General features: G+C 36.7%; 1 protein-coding gene across 29 annotated transcripts in view; it reads left to right on the top strand.

The window, feature by feature from the left end:
* BTRC (beta-transducin repeat containing E3 ubiquitin protein ligase) overlaps nucleotides 1-16,855 on the top strand; it is a 170,371-nt gene that overhangs the window by 99,412 nt on the left and 54,104 nt on the right. For all 29 annotated transcript variants that reach the window (XM_086377339.1, XM_086377326.1, XM_086377337.1 and 26 more), the window contains one exon: nucleotides 12,607-12,696. In XM_086377339.1, coding sequence (XP_086233465.1) covers nucleotides 12,607-12,696 — 90 coding nt within the window. The remainder of the gene's footprint in view (nucleotides 1-12,606; nucleotides 12,697-16,855) is intronic.

Consider the following 16,855-nt stretch of genomic DNA (forward strand, 5'->3'; position numbering starts at 1 on the left):
TTTAAACATGGCTTTTGCAATTTGTGTCTCGCTACAAAAACCCGTTTTCAAAAAGAAGCAATTTAATAATCAGCAGTCTTAAAATTACTTTGAGGAAGGAAGACTGTATAGGGGGTTGGCATTTTGTTTTATTTTTATTTCAGTGTAATCATTCTTTGATAAATTGTGTAATCACTGACTTAGTAGAAAAAATATTATTGAACTCCTGGGTTGCAATGACCATAAAAAGTATATTTTCATATAGAGACATAAGATACTGTGAATAAATTATAAAGGAAACAGTTTATATGCTGGTTGAAGTCCATATGGGCCCAATTTATTTTGTGTTCAGTGCTTAATCTGGATGTACCATTAAAAAGGTAGGAGGGGCTATTGTACCCAGTTGCATGAGTCCTTAAAAAAAAATCTGCCATAAGAGCAACATGGAATGAGATCAGATACAGCTTTGCATCTATTGAATGAGATTTGATAGCATCATTGTGGCATTTTTAAAGCTCAGTTTCACCTTTCCTAGATGTTGCTTTTAGTTTGCTTTCTCTGTGCTATATATATATATATATTTCTATATATATATCTGAAGGTCCCTGTATACTCCTTCCCACCCCCCAGTCACTAGCCATGTTCATTATAGTATATCTTGTTTTGCTATAGGGCTGCTGAACAGATTTCTTAAGCAGCTTTTTGCAAGGTTAAAAAAAATGCAGCCTGGTAACAAGTTTGTGTCATTTTAAATATATACCTTCTAGTAAATAAGGAGAAGTCTGGCAATCAATCCCTTTTAGTGTGTTATATGTTTCACCTGACAACTAAACCTTCTATTGATTAGCCATTACTTTGTTAGATAATCCTATGTCATTGAATCCATTGTAAAAAATTAAACTCTTTAAAATGTTTTACCCTAGCAGCAGTGTGAAAATTGAAAACTTGTTCAGAATTACAGCCTGCTTTTACAAAGCAGGTAGTTTTCAGCAAGGCATCTTACTGGTTTATGCTTATGTGCTTTATATGCTATATAAAAACGTATTAAAGTACTCCAACGCAAAGCTCTCTGCCTCTGGTTTAGCAATGAAGCTACCTTTTCAGATGTTGTGTGGAGATAGAACCTATCTTGCCTGTGGCTGTTATACTTACTAGTTTGTTTTAGCTGAAAGGAGTCTTACAATAGTAAAATACTGAAAGTAAAATATTTGATTCTTTGGCCTTTTTGTTTCATACTGATCTAAGGACTCTGACCAGTTTTAGTTTACTAATCTAGGTGACTTCCTTTGGAGAAAAAGAAGATCATATACCCATTTTACAGATGAAATGTCTAAAAAATAAAAACCTGTATATATCCTTGGGCTTCCCAGGTCGCGCTAGTGGTAAAGAACCTGCCTGCCAGTGAAGGAGACTTAAGAGACATGGGTTCAATCCCTGGGTTGGGAAGATTCCCTGAAGTAGGAAGATTCCAGTATTCTTGCCTGGAGAATCCCATGGACAAAGGAATCTCTCAGGCTACAATCCATACGGTCGCATAGAGTAAGACATGACTGAAGCGACTTAGCATGCATGCACATCCCTACTCTGGAAACTCCTACAAGTTCCTGAATCTAACTAATGTTCCCCTGAGTTGTATTATACTCATTTCTGAGGGTAAAAAAATTTTGGAGAAAAATTCGTTTTCTACCTGCCATGACTTTTTTTTTTTCTTCTTCAGAAAAATAAAATAACATTTTTATTAACTGTTCAAACCTCTGGTGCTTTATCCCCGAAATGTTAACTGCATACTTTTATATTTTCATTGAAATAAAGATGTCATACAGAGAATTACATATATATTAATTGCATAAGTCACTGAATTTTTGACATCTTTTCAACTATGTAACCACCACCCCAATCAAGCTATAGGACATTTTCATTACCCAAGAAAGTTCCCTCATTCTCCTTTCCAACCAGTTTCCCTGTCCACAATGAATCAAACATTGATCAGCTTCCTGTCATAGATTAGTTTCACCTTGCTTGAATTGTGTATAATAGAATCATACATGTTGGGGTCTCACTCTCACTCAGCATAATGTTTATGAGATTCACTATACTGCTGTGTTTATCCAGTTGTTCATTCTCTTTTACTGTACAATATATTCCATTGAATAAATATACTACACTTTGTTTTCTTCGTTTGATAGACACTTGAGCTATTTTCATTTTTTTAAAATGAAGTTGTTATGAATGTCCTTTAAGTTTTTTTGGTGAGCATGTGTTAAATACTTTTTCATGTATTTATTGGCTATTAATATATTTTCTTAAGTATCTGGGGGTTTTTTTGCATTAAACAAATTGCATTGTCTGTCTTCAGTTGCTCAGTTGTGTCTGACTCTTTGTGACCCCACGGACTGCAGCACACCAGGCCTCCCTGTCCATCACCAACTCCCAGAGCTTGCTCAAACTCATGTCCATTGATTGAGTGGGTGATGCCATCCAACCATCTCATCCTCTGTCGTCCCCTTCTCCTCCGCCTTCAAACTTTCCCAGAATCAGGGTCTTTTCCAATGAGTCAGTTCTTCGCATCAGGTGGCCAAAATACTGGAGTTTCAGCTTCAACATCAATCCTTCCAATGAATATTCAGGAATGATTTCCTTTAGGATGGTCTGGTTGGATCTCCTTGCAGTCCAAGGGACTCTCAAGAGTCTTATCCAACACCACAGTTCAAAAGCATCAGTTCTTCAGTGCTCAGCTTTCTTTATAGTCCAACTCTCACATCTATACGTGACTACTGGAAAAACCATAACCTTAACTAGATGGACCTTTGTTGGCAAAGTAATGTCTCTGCTTTTTAATATGCCATCTAGGTTGGTCATAACTTTCCTTCCAAGGAGTAAACGTCTTTTAATTTCATGGCTGCAGTCACCATCTGCAGTGATTTTGGACCCCCCAAGAGTAAAATCTGTCACTGTTTGCATCATTTCCCCATCTATTTGCCATGATGTGATGGGACCAGATGCCATGATCTTAGTTTTCTGAATATTGAGCTTTAAGCCAGCTTTTTCACTCTCCTCTTTCACTTTCATCAAGAGGCTCTTTAGTTCTTCGCTTTCTGCCATAAGTGTGGTGTCATCTGCATATCTGAGGTTATTGATGTTTCTCCCTGCAATCTTGATTCCAGCTTGTGCTTCATCCAGCCCAGTGTTTCTCATGATGTACTCTGCATATAAGTTAAATAAGCAGGGTGACAATATACAGCCTTGACATACTCCTTTCCTGATTTGGAGCCAGTCTCTTGTTCCATGTCCAGTTCTAATTTGCTTCCTGATCTGCGTATAGGTTTCTCAAGAGGCAGGTCAGGTAGTCTGATATTCCCATCTCTTTAAGAATTTTCCATAGTTTATGGTGATCCACACAGTCAAAAGCTTTGGCATAGTCAATAAAGCAGAAATAGATGTTTTTCTGGAATTCTCTTGCTTTTTCGATGATCCAGCGGATGTTGGCAATTTGATCTCTGGTTCCTCTGCCCTTTCTAAAACCAGCTTGAACACCTGAAAGTTCACAGTTCACGTACTGTTGAAGCCTAGCTTGGAGAATTTTGAGCATTACTTTGCTAGCGTGTGAGATGAGTGCTATTGTGCTGTAGTTTGAGCATTCTTCAGAAAAGGCAATGGCAACCCACTCCAGTACTCTTGCCTGGGAAGTCCCATGGATGGAGGAGCTTGGTTAGGTTACAGTCTACGGGGTTGCGAAGAGTTGGACATGACTGAGTGACTTCGCTTTCACTTTCACGCATTGGAGAAGGAAATGGCAACCCACTCCAGTATTCTTGCCTGGAGAATCCCAGGGACAGGAGTCTGGTGGGCTGCCATCTATGGGGTCGCACAGAGTTGCACACGACTGAAGCGACTTAGCAGCAGTAGCAGTTGAGCATTCTTTGGCATTGCCTTTCTTTGGGATTGGAGTGAAAAATGACCTTTTCCAGTCCTGTGGACACTGCTGAGTTTTCCAAATTTGCTGGCATATTGAGTGCTGCATTTTCACAGCATCATCTTTTAGGATTTGAAATAGTTCAACTTGGAATTCCATCACCTCCACTAGCTTTGTTTGTAGTGATGCTTCTTAGGCCCACTTGACTTCGCATTCCAGGATGTCTGGCTCTAGGTTCAAACCATCGTGATTATCTGGGTCATGAAGATCTTTTTTGTCTATCTTAGTTCTAGATAACAGACCTTTGTCAGATATGTGTTCTGAATATCTTCTCACAATCTGTATGTTGCCTGTTTATTCATGGTGTGTTTTTGATGAGAAGTTTCTGATTTTTGAATGAAGTTCAGTCAGTTAACCCGTACCTTCTAGATTTTACTCCAGAAGCTTTATAAAATTTAGCTTTTACCTTGAATTCTGGCCCATTTCAAATTAATTCTTAAGTGTGCTGTGAGATAAAGTTTGAGGCTCATTATTTTCCCATACTTTTTTTGGACTGAAAATTATTAAGATAGTTTATTTCTTCCTTCAGTTTATTATTAACATTTTAGTGTACTTACTTTCTGATTTGTTTGCTTGGCTAGTGATTTTAGTATTTATTTGTTTAATTATTATTTATATTTTTATTAAAATACAGTTGATGTATTTCATACCATACTATAATAAGTTACAGGTGTACAGTATAGTGATTCACAGTTTTTAAAGGTTATACTACATTTATACTTACTATAAAATTTTGGCTATATTCCCTGTGTTGTACAATCCCCATACTTTTTTTATTCACTTGTTTTGGAACCATTGTTGAAAAGACTTTCCTTTCCTCCATTGAATTACATGGGTGCCTTTGTCAGAAATCAGTTGGCTGAACAAATGTAGTCTATTTCTGAACCTCCTGGAAAGGAGGCTGCTTGCTGCTGTATGCAGAGCAAAGGGTATCAGTGGCTGAGGCCCTGACCAACTCCTACTTCATGTCCCTGCTTGACACAGAAGATGAGTTCAAGGTCTTCTGTTTTTTAGAGGTGTCTATCCTTGCACTGAACTCTGCACTGTCTTGATTATTGTAGCTTTGTTGGAATCAGGTAGTGTGAGTCCTCCACATTTTTATTTTTAATATGGTTTTGGCTATAGTTACTTTACACTTCTATATAAATTTTAGAATCGTTAGAATTTCTATTAAAAAGAAGTCTGTGGGGTGTTGATTTGGATTTTTTTTGAAACTCAAATATCTATTTGCATAGAATTAACTGCTCAATAATAAGAGTCTTCCAGTGTGCAGACATGGTCTGTATCTCCATTTGTCTTTTAAAATTTTTCTAAGCCTTTTTTTTTCGGTTTTCAGTGTACATTTTGTGTATGTAGTTTGTTAGATTTATTCCTAAGTATTTAATGTTTTTCAGTGCTATTATAAACTTTTCTCGTTCTCTGATTGTTGTTAGAGTATATAAATGCAGTTGGTTTTTGACAGTTGTCTTTGTTTCCTATCATTTATGAATAAAGAGAATTTTTTTCTTTTCCAACTTGCCTTTTGTTTCTTTTTTCTTTATTTGAATTGCTAAGGCCTCCATATAATGTCAAATAGATGTGGTAAAGGACATCTTTGCTTTGTTCCCAGGCGTGAGAGTTTTAAATAGTCTTTCACCACTAAGAATGATGTTAGTTGAAATTTTTTACATGCCCTTTATGGGATTGAAGAAGTTCCCATTTATTTCTAGCTTGCTGAGGTATTTTTTTTTTAATTATAAATTGGTGTTTAATTTTGTTAAATGCACCTCCCATTCTGTTAATATGGAGAATGACATCAGTTGACTTTGTTAAGAAGTTTTGTGTCTCTGTCCATAAGGGATATTAGTTTGTAGTTTTTTTGTTTTTTTTTCTGATATCTTTGTTGTGATGTTCTTCTTCCTTACTGTTTAATAGAATTCACCAGTAACACTGTCTGGCCCAGAAGTTTTCTTTGTGGGAAGATTTTTTTTTTTAAATTTTATGTGTAGTGTACTGTGCTTAATTGCTCAGTCATGTCCAGCTCTTTGCAACACCATGGACTACAGTCTGTCAGGCTCCTATGTCCACGGGGATTCTCCAGGTAAGAATGCTGGAATGGGTTGCCATGCCCTCCTCCTTGGGATCTTCCCAAGCCAGGAATCAAACCCAGGACTCCCACATTGCAGGCTGATTCTTTACTGCCTGAGCCACCAGGGAAGCCATTTATGTGTAATAGTTTCTAATAATTTCAACTTCCTTAATAGTTATAGAGCTGTCTGTTGTTAATTTAGTCGCTAAGTCATGTCCAACTCTTTTACAACCCCATAGCCCACTAGGTTCCTCTGTCTGTGACTGGAGTGGGTTGCCATTTCCTTCCCCAGGGGATCTTCCTGACCCAGGGATTGAACTGCGTCTCCTGCATTGGTAGGCAGAGTCTTTACCAGTGAGCCACCAGGGAAGCCCCTATAGAACTGTCTAGATTTTCTGTTTCTTATTCTGTCAGTTTTGGTCATTTGTATCTTTCAAGAAATGTATCCTATTTTATTCAACAGATTGTAATCTATTAATATCTTTTATTTTATTTTAATACTCATCCATTTTGTCAAATGAGAGCCCATTTAGGCTGGCATCTGTGCCCCTATGATATATGTCCATCGTTTCCTGAGTATTTCCAGGTTTGTTTTGTATTTATTCTGTCCATTCCAGTAATCAACCATTTCTCCAGGGAGCTATGGCTCCTTGTAGTGCAGAATTGTATTTAGAAGCCAGGATTTAAATGTTAACTTTTATTTTATATCTGTATTATATATTTTGAAAATCATGAGTTCACATTGATAGCTCCAGTTCCAATACAGTGTCAACAGGGTTTGTTTTAGGTTTTTCCCTTTTCATATTTGTAATTCTCCTTTAATGATAAGAAACCCGGTTTGAGTTTTTTCCTCTTAGCACTTTAAAAAATCCTGTTCCTTGGGAGCTCCCTGGTGGTCCAGTGGTTAGCACTTGGCACTTTCACTGCCAAGGGTTCAGTTCAATCCCTGCCACGAGGTGCAGCACCCCCTGCAAAAAAAAAAAAAATTTATTCCTTTGTCTTCTAGACTTCACTGTTTTGGGTGAAAAATCTGCCATTATTTACATTGTTGCTCCCATATATATGGCATCCCCTTTTTCTTTGGCTGCTTTTAAGGTTTTGTTTTTGTTACTGATTTTCAGCAGTTTTGACTGTCTTGGACCTAGGTTTTATTTTCTGATATTTAGGGGTTTTTGTATTTAATCTTTTGGGGTTTACTGTTCTTATAGTAGCAAGCCAATGGTTTTCACCAAAATTTGAGAAATAGTTGGTCACTATTTTTATAACTTTCTGTGCCCCATTTTTGCCTCTCTTCTGGGTCTCCAATTCCATGATATTAGATCATTGAAAATTGCCCCACAGGTGACTGAGACTCTGTTCTTTTTTTTGCTTTTACCCTTTCTATGCTTCACATTATTTCAGTTGATCTGTTTTTTAAGTTCATTGGCCTTTTTTTGTGCCATCTCCAACCTGCTTTTAAGCTCATCCAGTAAATTTTTAATTTCAGGTAACATATTCATCCATTCTAGAATTTGTTTGGCTTATTTTATTTTATTTTAATGGTGAAAATTTCCATCTGTTTACTCACTGTGATTGTATTTTTCCTTAAGTTGTTGAACATATTTGTTATAGCTTCTGTAGAACCTTTATGAACTGATTGCCATCACTAGATCATCTCGTGGTCATTTTCTGTTGATTTCTTTTTCTCTTTACTATGGCTCCCTTTTCTTCTTCTCATGTCTAGTAGTTTTTATTGTTTACCGGACATTATAAACAATACATTGTGGAGACTCTGGTTTCTTTTATCTTCCTCTGTTTATCTTACTGGCTGATCACTGTGACTTCATAGAGTCTGGTTTTATGTTTGTTAGGGCAGGTGTGTTTTGGTTTTGCCCTTAGTCCTGAGGCATTATCCCTTAGTCCTCAAGACTTACTCTTTAGTCTGAATGCAGGGTCTTTCTAAGCTTTCATTAGAAAGTTTGATGTGCTTATGAAGCTCCTCTAAACTCACATTCAAAACCCTGTGTCTCCTCATGGGCAGCAGCTGGAATCTCTTTTCATATCTTTCAGTCTTCTAGCTATTACTTTATTTTGGAATATTTGGAGTCTCTCATTCGTGTAAGTAATTTGAAGGTTAGCCGTAGATTTGAGAGAAATTTATATGCATGTTTTGATGCTTCCTCCTTGCCAGAGGAAGGACTGGCTCTTTCTGTTTTCTATTTTTCTTCTCAATTTCGAGCCACTGCGGCTGCCCTGAACTCCCCAAGCCAATAGACTGTCTTTCTAATTGAAGTTTTAGCCATCCTGCATCAAATAGCCTAGTGAGTACCCTCATGGAAAAAGCACGTAAACATGGATCTTACTAAGTGTGATTCTCCTCTTTCTCAGTCCTATTCTTCCCCCAATTTCTGCCTACTTTTGGTGAACCTGTAGTGCTTTTGTTTTTTGTTTTTGTTTTTTTTTGAATATTTTTTCCATGGTTTATAATTGTTATCTGAGAAGAGTTAATTTAATACAAACAAACATCTCTGCCATTATTGGAACTAGTACTCTTTGGCTTAAAGTTTTATTTTATTTAGTATATACCAATTGCTTCATAAATGTCTTAAGAACACAGTTTAAAAATTGTATTGTCTGTACATGAATAGTTTGTGGTATTAGCAATTGTGAAAAAGTACTGAACCCTGAGTCCAGATGTACATGTGCCAATAGTGCCTGTACACTAATGTCAAATGATCCAGTTTATTCTTTTAAAATATGTGTTTGAAATAATTTCAACTTAAATAATATAAGAATAAAACAATTAAGTGGATAAATTTTTAAAAATTTAACTTGTTTAAATGGAAACTCAAATTTATAATGTCATTTTCTCTATTTTCTTAAATTTTATTCTTATCTATCTGCTCTTTTCCAAAGAATGATAGTTGACCAAAAATGAATTATTTAAAATATCTGTGTCCATTGCAAATATAAATAAGTACATAAATGAATAAGCAGATAAACGGAAGAACTCATAGCTCTCCCTTCAGAAGAATCCCAATTAATTAATGTAGAAGGAAAGAGAACACCATTAGGACGCAACAGTAAAAATGACCATAGGCAAGATCTAACAATATGCTAATATTAGTATGCAAAAATTGAAGCAGCAAAAATTGAAGCAAAATATTTGCATAGTCTTAAAGTATTTTCCTCAGTATATTTAGTAATTTCTAGACGAAAAATGTTAAGCTAATGATAGAGAATCTTGTTAGACACAATCTTAGGCAAATGGTCAAGGTTAACATCAGTATTTCTGAATACTCAGCAGTTTGGTGCATTGAGAACAGTACCTCACCTCTATGGTATCCTTCCCAATAATGTACAACCTCATTCTGATCTTGAGGAAACATGAGACAAGCCCAAACTGAGGGACATTCTATAGATTAATCAGTACTCTTCAGCAGTGTCAGAATCATGAAAGATAAACAAAGACGGGGAAATTGTCACAGATTAGAGGAGACTAAGGATACCTGGCAACTAAATGCAATATGGGATCTTGAATTAGATCCTGAACGGAAGAAGAATGTTAGTGAAAAAACTGGTGAAAGTCAAGTAAGTTCTTAACTTTGTATTGTACCAAGGTTAATTGGTTTATTTTGATAAATATTCTCTGGTTGTGTAAGTCTTCAATGTAAAGGGAAGCTGGGAAAGGCTGTACAGGAACTCATATCTATTTTGCAACTGTTCTATAAATCTAGAATTTTAGAAAATTGATATTTTCTTATTATTGGTTATGAGATCACCTGTGTCTTAAGACTTTTCTCTTTAATTTCAACACATATGTGTATATCAAGAGTTCTCAAAGAGTATTCTTAGACCAGTAACGTTAACATCAGCTGGGGACTTGTTAAAAATGCAAGTTCTCAGAAGCTCCGGGGATGGGACCCGGCAATCTGTATTTTAAGAAGTCCTCCAGATGATTCCCATGGGCACTAATGTTTGAGAGCTGTGACTTATACTTTCAGTAAAAACATAAGACTAGAAGGAAACATTTTAATCAATATATTGGCCAGTTGTATTACAATAAAGTATCAGTTCAATTCAGTTGCTCAGTCCTGTCCAACTCTTTTAGACCCCATGGACTGCAGCATGCCAGACCTCCCTGTCCATCACCACTCCCGGAGCTTGCTCAAACTAATGTTCATTGAATCAGTGATGCCATCCAACCATCTCATCCTCTGTCGTCGTCTTCTTTTCCTGCCTTCAATCTTTCCCAGCATCAGGGTCTTTTCCAATGAGTCAGTTCTTTGCATCAGATGGCTAAAGTATTGGAGTTTCAGCTTCAACATCAGTCCTTCCAATGAATACTCAGGACTAATTTCCTTTAGGATGAACTGGTTGGATCTCCCTGCAGTCCAGGGGACTCTCAAAAATCCTTTCCATCACCACAGTTCAAAAGCATCAGTTCTTTGGTGCTCAGCCTTCTTTATGGTCCAATTCTCACATCCATACATGACTACTGGAAAAACCATAGCTTTGACCAGACGGACCTTTGTCAGCAAAGTAATGTCTCTGCTTTTTAATATGCTGTCTAGGTTGGTCATAGCTTTTCTTCCAAGGGGCAAGCGTCTTTTAATTTCATGGCTGCAGTCACCATCTGCAGTGATTTTGGAGCCCAAGAAAAAAGGTCTCTCACTGTTTCCGTTGTTTCCCCATCTATTTGCCATGATGTGATGGGACCAGATGCCATGATCTTCATTTTTTGAATGTTGAATTTTAAGCCAGTTTTTTTCACTTTCCTCTATCATTTTCATCAAGAGGCTCTTCAGTTCCTCTTTGGTTTCTGCCATAAAGGTGGTGTCATCTGCATTTCTGAGGTTATTGATATTTCTCCCGGCAATCTTGATTCCAGCTTGTGCTTCATCCAGCCCGGCATTTCACATGGTGTATTCTGCATATAAGTTAAATAAGCAGGGTAACAATATACAGTCTTGACATACTCCTTTCCCTATTTGGAACCAGTCCATCGTTCCATGTCCAGTTCTAACTTGCTTCTTGACCTGCATACAAATTTCTCAGGAGACAGGTAAGATGGTCTGGTATTCCCACCTCTTTTAAGAATATTCCACAGTTTGTTATGATCCACATAGTCAAAAGCTTTGGCATAGTCAATAAAGCAGAAGTAGATGTCTTTCTGGAACTCTCGTTTTTTTCTATGACCCAACGGATGTTGGCAATTTGATCTCTGGTTCCTCTGCCTTTTCTAAGTCCAGCTTGAACATCTGAAAGTTTTCGGTTCATGTACTATTGAAGCTTTGCTAACCAACGTTTTTGCTTTTTTTTAATTATGGTAAACTACATGTAACATTTACCACTTTAATTAGTTTTAAATATGCAGTTCACGGTATTAAATACATTCACATTGTTGTATAATAGCCAGCACCACCCATCCTCATAACTTTTAACATCTTGTAAAACTGAAATGCTGTACTCACTAAACAGTAACTCCTTATTCCCTCCTTCTCCCAGCTAGTTGAAACCACTATTTTACTTTCTGTCTCTATGATTTTGACTAAGTGGAATCATGCAGTATTTGTCTTTTTGTGACTGGGTTATTTCACATAGCATACTGTCCTTAGGTTTCATCCATGTTATAGTGTATGTCAGAATTTCTTTTTAAGACTGAATACTGTTCCACTATATGTATGTACCACATTTTGCTTATGCATTTATCTGTTAGTGGACATTTGTGGATATTAGCTATTGTGGATAATGCTGCCATGAATGTGGGTGTACAAATATCTCATAAAGACTCCACTTTCAGTTCTTCATATACCCAGAATTGTAATTACTGGATCATATGGTAATTCTGTTTTTAATTTTTTGAGGAATCGCTACTGTATTGTTGTTGTTTTTTTTTTCCACCTTGGCTATACCATTTTGCATTCCCACTAACAGTGCACAGGGGTTCCAGTTTCTCCACATTTTCACTAACACTTGTTTTCTGGTTTTGTTTTGTTATTAGTAACTATCCTGATGGATATAAGGTGGTAACATATTGTAGTTTTGATTTGCATTCCTCTCATGATCAGTCATGTTGAGCATCGTTTCATGTGCTTTTTAACCATATGTATATCTTCTCAGATAATCTCTATTTTGCTTCCCTGGTGGTTCACATGGTAAAGAATCTGCTTGCAATGCAGGAGACCCGGGTTTGATCTCTGGGTTGGGAAGATCCCCTGGAGGGGGGCATGGCAACCCACTCTAGTATTCTAGCCTGGAGAATCCCCATGGACAGAGGAGCCTGGTAGGCTACAGTCCATGGGGGTCTGACTAAGCACAGCACAATCTCTGTTCAAGTCCTTTGCCCATTCTGAATAGTTGACACCTCTACCTTTCATATATACGGTGAAGTCACTACTGCTCACACACTTGTTCATGGCACATCAGTGGCACTTTTGGGCTGTCGCTTTCTTCCCCATGTCTGCCTTGTCCCTCAGCTCCCATAAATGTAGAATTTACACATAGGATCTATTTGTGTGTTGATTTTTAGAAATGGGGCAGAATTTGAAAACTGCATGACAGTATTTCAGTACCTAAACTTATTTCAAAAAAATTCTCTTTGCAGACATACAACAGCTGTGCCAGACTCTGCTTAAATCAAGAGACAGTATGTCTAGCAAGCACTGCTATGAAGACTGAAAATTGTGTGGCCAAAGTAAGTAATATTACACATTAATATATGTTATGTCACATCATAACAATGGTTTATCTATAGATATCTTTACTCAATAACTAAAGAGTATTATAGAATTGTTAAAAAGAATACAGCAGGCATCATTATGTTCAAAGCAGATTGCAAGTTGGAGTTTCTATCTCTTCAGTCGCAGCAGAATTTTTTGATTGTGTTCTCTGGTCACACTTTAGTCTAATTCACATTTGTTGCTTGACACTAATTACGGTTTATTACAAATAAGATTTGTGTGGGATATCCCTAGCAGTCCAGTGTTTAAGACTCCAAGCTTCAACTGAAGGGGCACAGGTTCGATCGCTAGTTGGGGAACTAAACATTCTGTGTGTCAGTTCAGTTCAGTTTGGTCACTCAGTCATGTCCAACTCTTTGAGACCCCATGGACTGCAGCACACCAGGCCTCCCTGTCTGTCACCAACTCCTGCAGCTCGCTCAAACTCACGTCCATCGAGTCAGTGATGCCATCCAGCCATCTCCTCCTCTGTCGTCCCCTTCTCCTGCCTTCAGTCTTTTCCAGCATCAGGGTCTTTTCAAATGAGTCAGCTCTTCACATCGGGTGGGCAAAGTATTGGAGTTTCAGCTTCAGCATCAGTCCTTCCAATGAACACCTAGGACTGATCTCCTTTAGGATGGACTGGTTGGATCTCCTTGCAGTCCAAGGGACTCTCAAGAGTCTTCTCCAACACCACAGTTCAAAAGCATCAATTCTTCAGCACTGAACTTTCTTTATAGTCCACCTCTCACATCCATACATGAATACTGGAAAAACCATAGCTTTGACTAGATGGACCTTTGGCCAGAAAAAAAAAAAGACTTGTGTTTAAAAAAATACAATTATTTTCATAAGTCCATTGGTGGTTTTAAAATGTAATTGAGTATAGAGTATACCTTTGTAGGATTGTGAAATATACTATAGAAAATCTAGTTATTTTATTTGACTATTAATATTTATTGAGTAGCTATTGATAAATATATTGCTTTGGAGGTCTTGATCTGACTGGACAAGTATGTTTAATCATGCATATGGAACCACTTGTTTCTCATGTATAAATGTTTGCTGTATCAATAGACTAGATACAAAAAATAATCTTAGGTATTAGAGATCTTACAATCTAATAATTGTAACAACTTTGCCTCAAGTTTTCCATCTCTAATTACTCAGGAACTTTGACCTAAATTTAGGTATCAACCATTTTGCTTATTCCAGAAGTTAAGTGAAATTCCCATATGGGCCCTGTTTCCAGACTTTTACTCTGTATATCTGCAAAATTACTGCCTTTTATAACTATTCAGGAATTTGTCACTTTTACAACACTCCCAACTTTAACTAGTTTAATCTATTGTGTTACGCATTCAGGCTGTCTGTTACTGTTATTATTAGAGCCAGGCTTTGTATCATGTGTCTGCATTCTTTGCTACAAAACTCGAAGGATGGCAATATTTTTTATTTTGTTTTATTTCTTAAAACATGAAGTAGTTTCAGTTGGTAAAGGACCTACTTTATCAACTGGAAATATATCATACAAAATATAACCTTTGAGAATGATCCATAGAGAAATGTCAAAATTTATTAAAAATTATGGTGAAATAGGTAGAATTAATCAGTTAAGTTCATAAATTAGAACATCTTAATGATTTACCTCAAAATCTGAATATTACGGTTTAACATATTTATTTTTTTGGTCATATAGTCACAGCCATCAAGTGCTGATTGACCCTGTTTTATATCCAGCATTTGTACATTGAGATGGGGGACCAATAATTTGGGCCTTTGAAAATAATCTTTTTATCTTTGGGCCATGGTGTTTTCAGTTTTCATCACAACTGGGTGACTTCTGGCTAAACAAGGTAAAATCTTAGCATGAGCAATGATCCAAGGACAGGGTCATGATTTTAATGAGTTTCATTGAGAGCTGGCCAAGTGAGCATCTGTTCCTTTTGTTTTCTCACTACTTTGTAAGCCAGGATCTCTAAGCTACATAGTTATGTTGGTGTATGTCTGTATGATGGTTTTTCCCCCCAACTCCTATCCTCTACTTCAGTGGTGCATATAGGCACAATGGCATAATTTCTTCTATGCTCTTGGGTGAGGAAATAAGTTTGCTCATTGCTTCTCATCAGTCTGTTTTTGTTGCTCCCAGATGGTGACCCTCTCATCCCATTCTTGCTTGTTCTTAACATTATTCTGCCACCTATATCCTTTCATCATCTCCTTAAATATACTGGTTTAATAATGGTTTCTTTATTTCCTGATGGAACCCACTTAACTTTCTGGTTCCTTTTATTGACACACATCTTCATCTTTTGTTTCATTGCTTCAGATTTGAACCAAATAATCAGTTGGTCAAGGCAAATAAAAACATGTAGCTGAAAAAATTTCTTTCTTGCAGCAGTTTCCAGTGAGGTGCAATAACATGGGAATAGGAAAAGAGTTTTCCCTTTTTTATTTACATATATTATGTGTATCTCATGATTCTGTGCTGCTGCTCTTGGCCTCATTTATTGCTTGCCCTTTGAAAAATAATGAGTTACCATTATTTTTGTAGGTCTGTAAGCTTGTCCCTATTTCATGCTCTTCACCTTTAGCCCTTAACTGGATAGTTTCACCTGCTGTACTTCATATGGCTGTGGTTTTTAACTTGGTACTGGTATCTATTATTGATTCAGACTGTGCTCCACAGTGGCCTTGAATGTCCAGTCATCTCCATGGAGAGCAGCTATAACACAGTGATATTAACCATTTTTGTCCTCTAGTTCAAAACAACTAATTCTGATAGGAGTGACTTTGGTTTGGGTGGAGATGGTAATTGAAGTCTAAGATCTTATTGAATACTGTTTATATGAGTTTTAGAGAAGATATTAATACCAGTTAGTCCCTTTAAATATAGCAATACTGTTAGGTTTGGACCCCTAACCTAACCTATGTATGCGACTCTTCTTTGCCAGGGCTATCTTAAAATACATGTTTTATAATAGGTCTATGAAAAGAGACCCTTAGTCTTCTTTAGAATACAAGAAAGTAAAGTTGTAAGGCAAACTACAGCTACTTTGGGTTAATCATAATCTTTGAATCTCTTAAGAATGAGTCTTAAGAAAATATTTTAAGATAAAAATGGGGAAAGAGACATTTCATAGTATAACAATCCAAGTAATATTTGGAGGCATTGAGATGTTTTTTATTTCTTCCATAGCCTTCCTTCTTACTAATTATAGCCCTGTAGTTCATGAGATTTGTGTTTGGAACATGATAAGCTCTGTATTTATTGTAGCTTTAAATGGACAGTCATTATTGACTGCCAACTTAGTCTTTAAAATCAATAATCATGTTGTACCTAATTGTCAGCCTTTGTGGTGTTTTTTAATTGGTAAAGAAAGCTGACTGGAAAAATAAAGAGCATTAATTTTTATCTTTTTATTGACTTTATTTAATTATTGAAATTTTTTGGTTTCAGGCTTTTCCATAATACACCCTTCCACACACACATACAGTTAAAACTGAATTGTTTTGAACCATCTGCCTAGATTTCTGCCTAGGTCAGAGAAGTTCTGCCTCTGTATTTAGAAAATAAACCCTTTCACAGTCCTTTGTAGATGTGTTCTGTATTATAGTAGTTGTTGTTTCTTGTTACTGTTTTTACTTCAGACTAATAATCTTTTTGCAACTGACTGAGACAGAAAAATGTGATGTTCCTTTCCACTCACTCCAGATTTTGATAGAAGACTTGTTTTATTTATTTCCAAAATTATATCCGCAGGAAACAAGCTGTTTAAATTCAGATTATGCTGAAGCAAAATGGTCCTGGTATGAGAAGCAACGTGCTGTTTTACGAGCACCGAGTCCCTTTTCTCATAACTGATTGATAGTAAATATTTTCCTGAAGAATTATTGCCAACCATGAACAGTGCAACTGTTTCACTTTTTTTCTGTGCTACTTGCTGTACCAGCCATTGTCGGTAATTAAGATCTACAATTCACAATGCAGACGTTTGCACTTCCTCTGGGTCTGTGCTATTTATAAGGCATTTCAGCTGTTCAGAGTTTCTTTTGAGTTTTAAACTACATGTTAACAGGCTTCTTTAATATACTGTTCCACAAGTAGCATGTCAGATGGTTTGTTCTATGCAC

The sequence above is a fragment of the Bos grunniens genome, chromosome 26 (genome assembly GCF_055505025.1).
Source record: "Bos grunniens cultivar Pamir isolate PY7600 chromosome 26, Bosgru_T2T1.0, whole genome shotgun sequence".
NCBI lineage: Eukaryota > Metazoa > Chordata > Mammalia > Artiodactyla > Bovidae > Bos > Bos grunniens.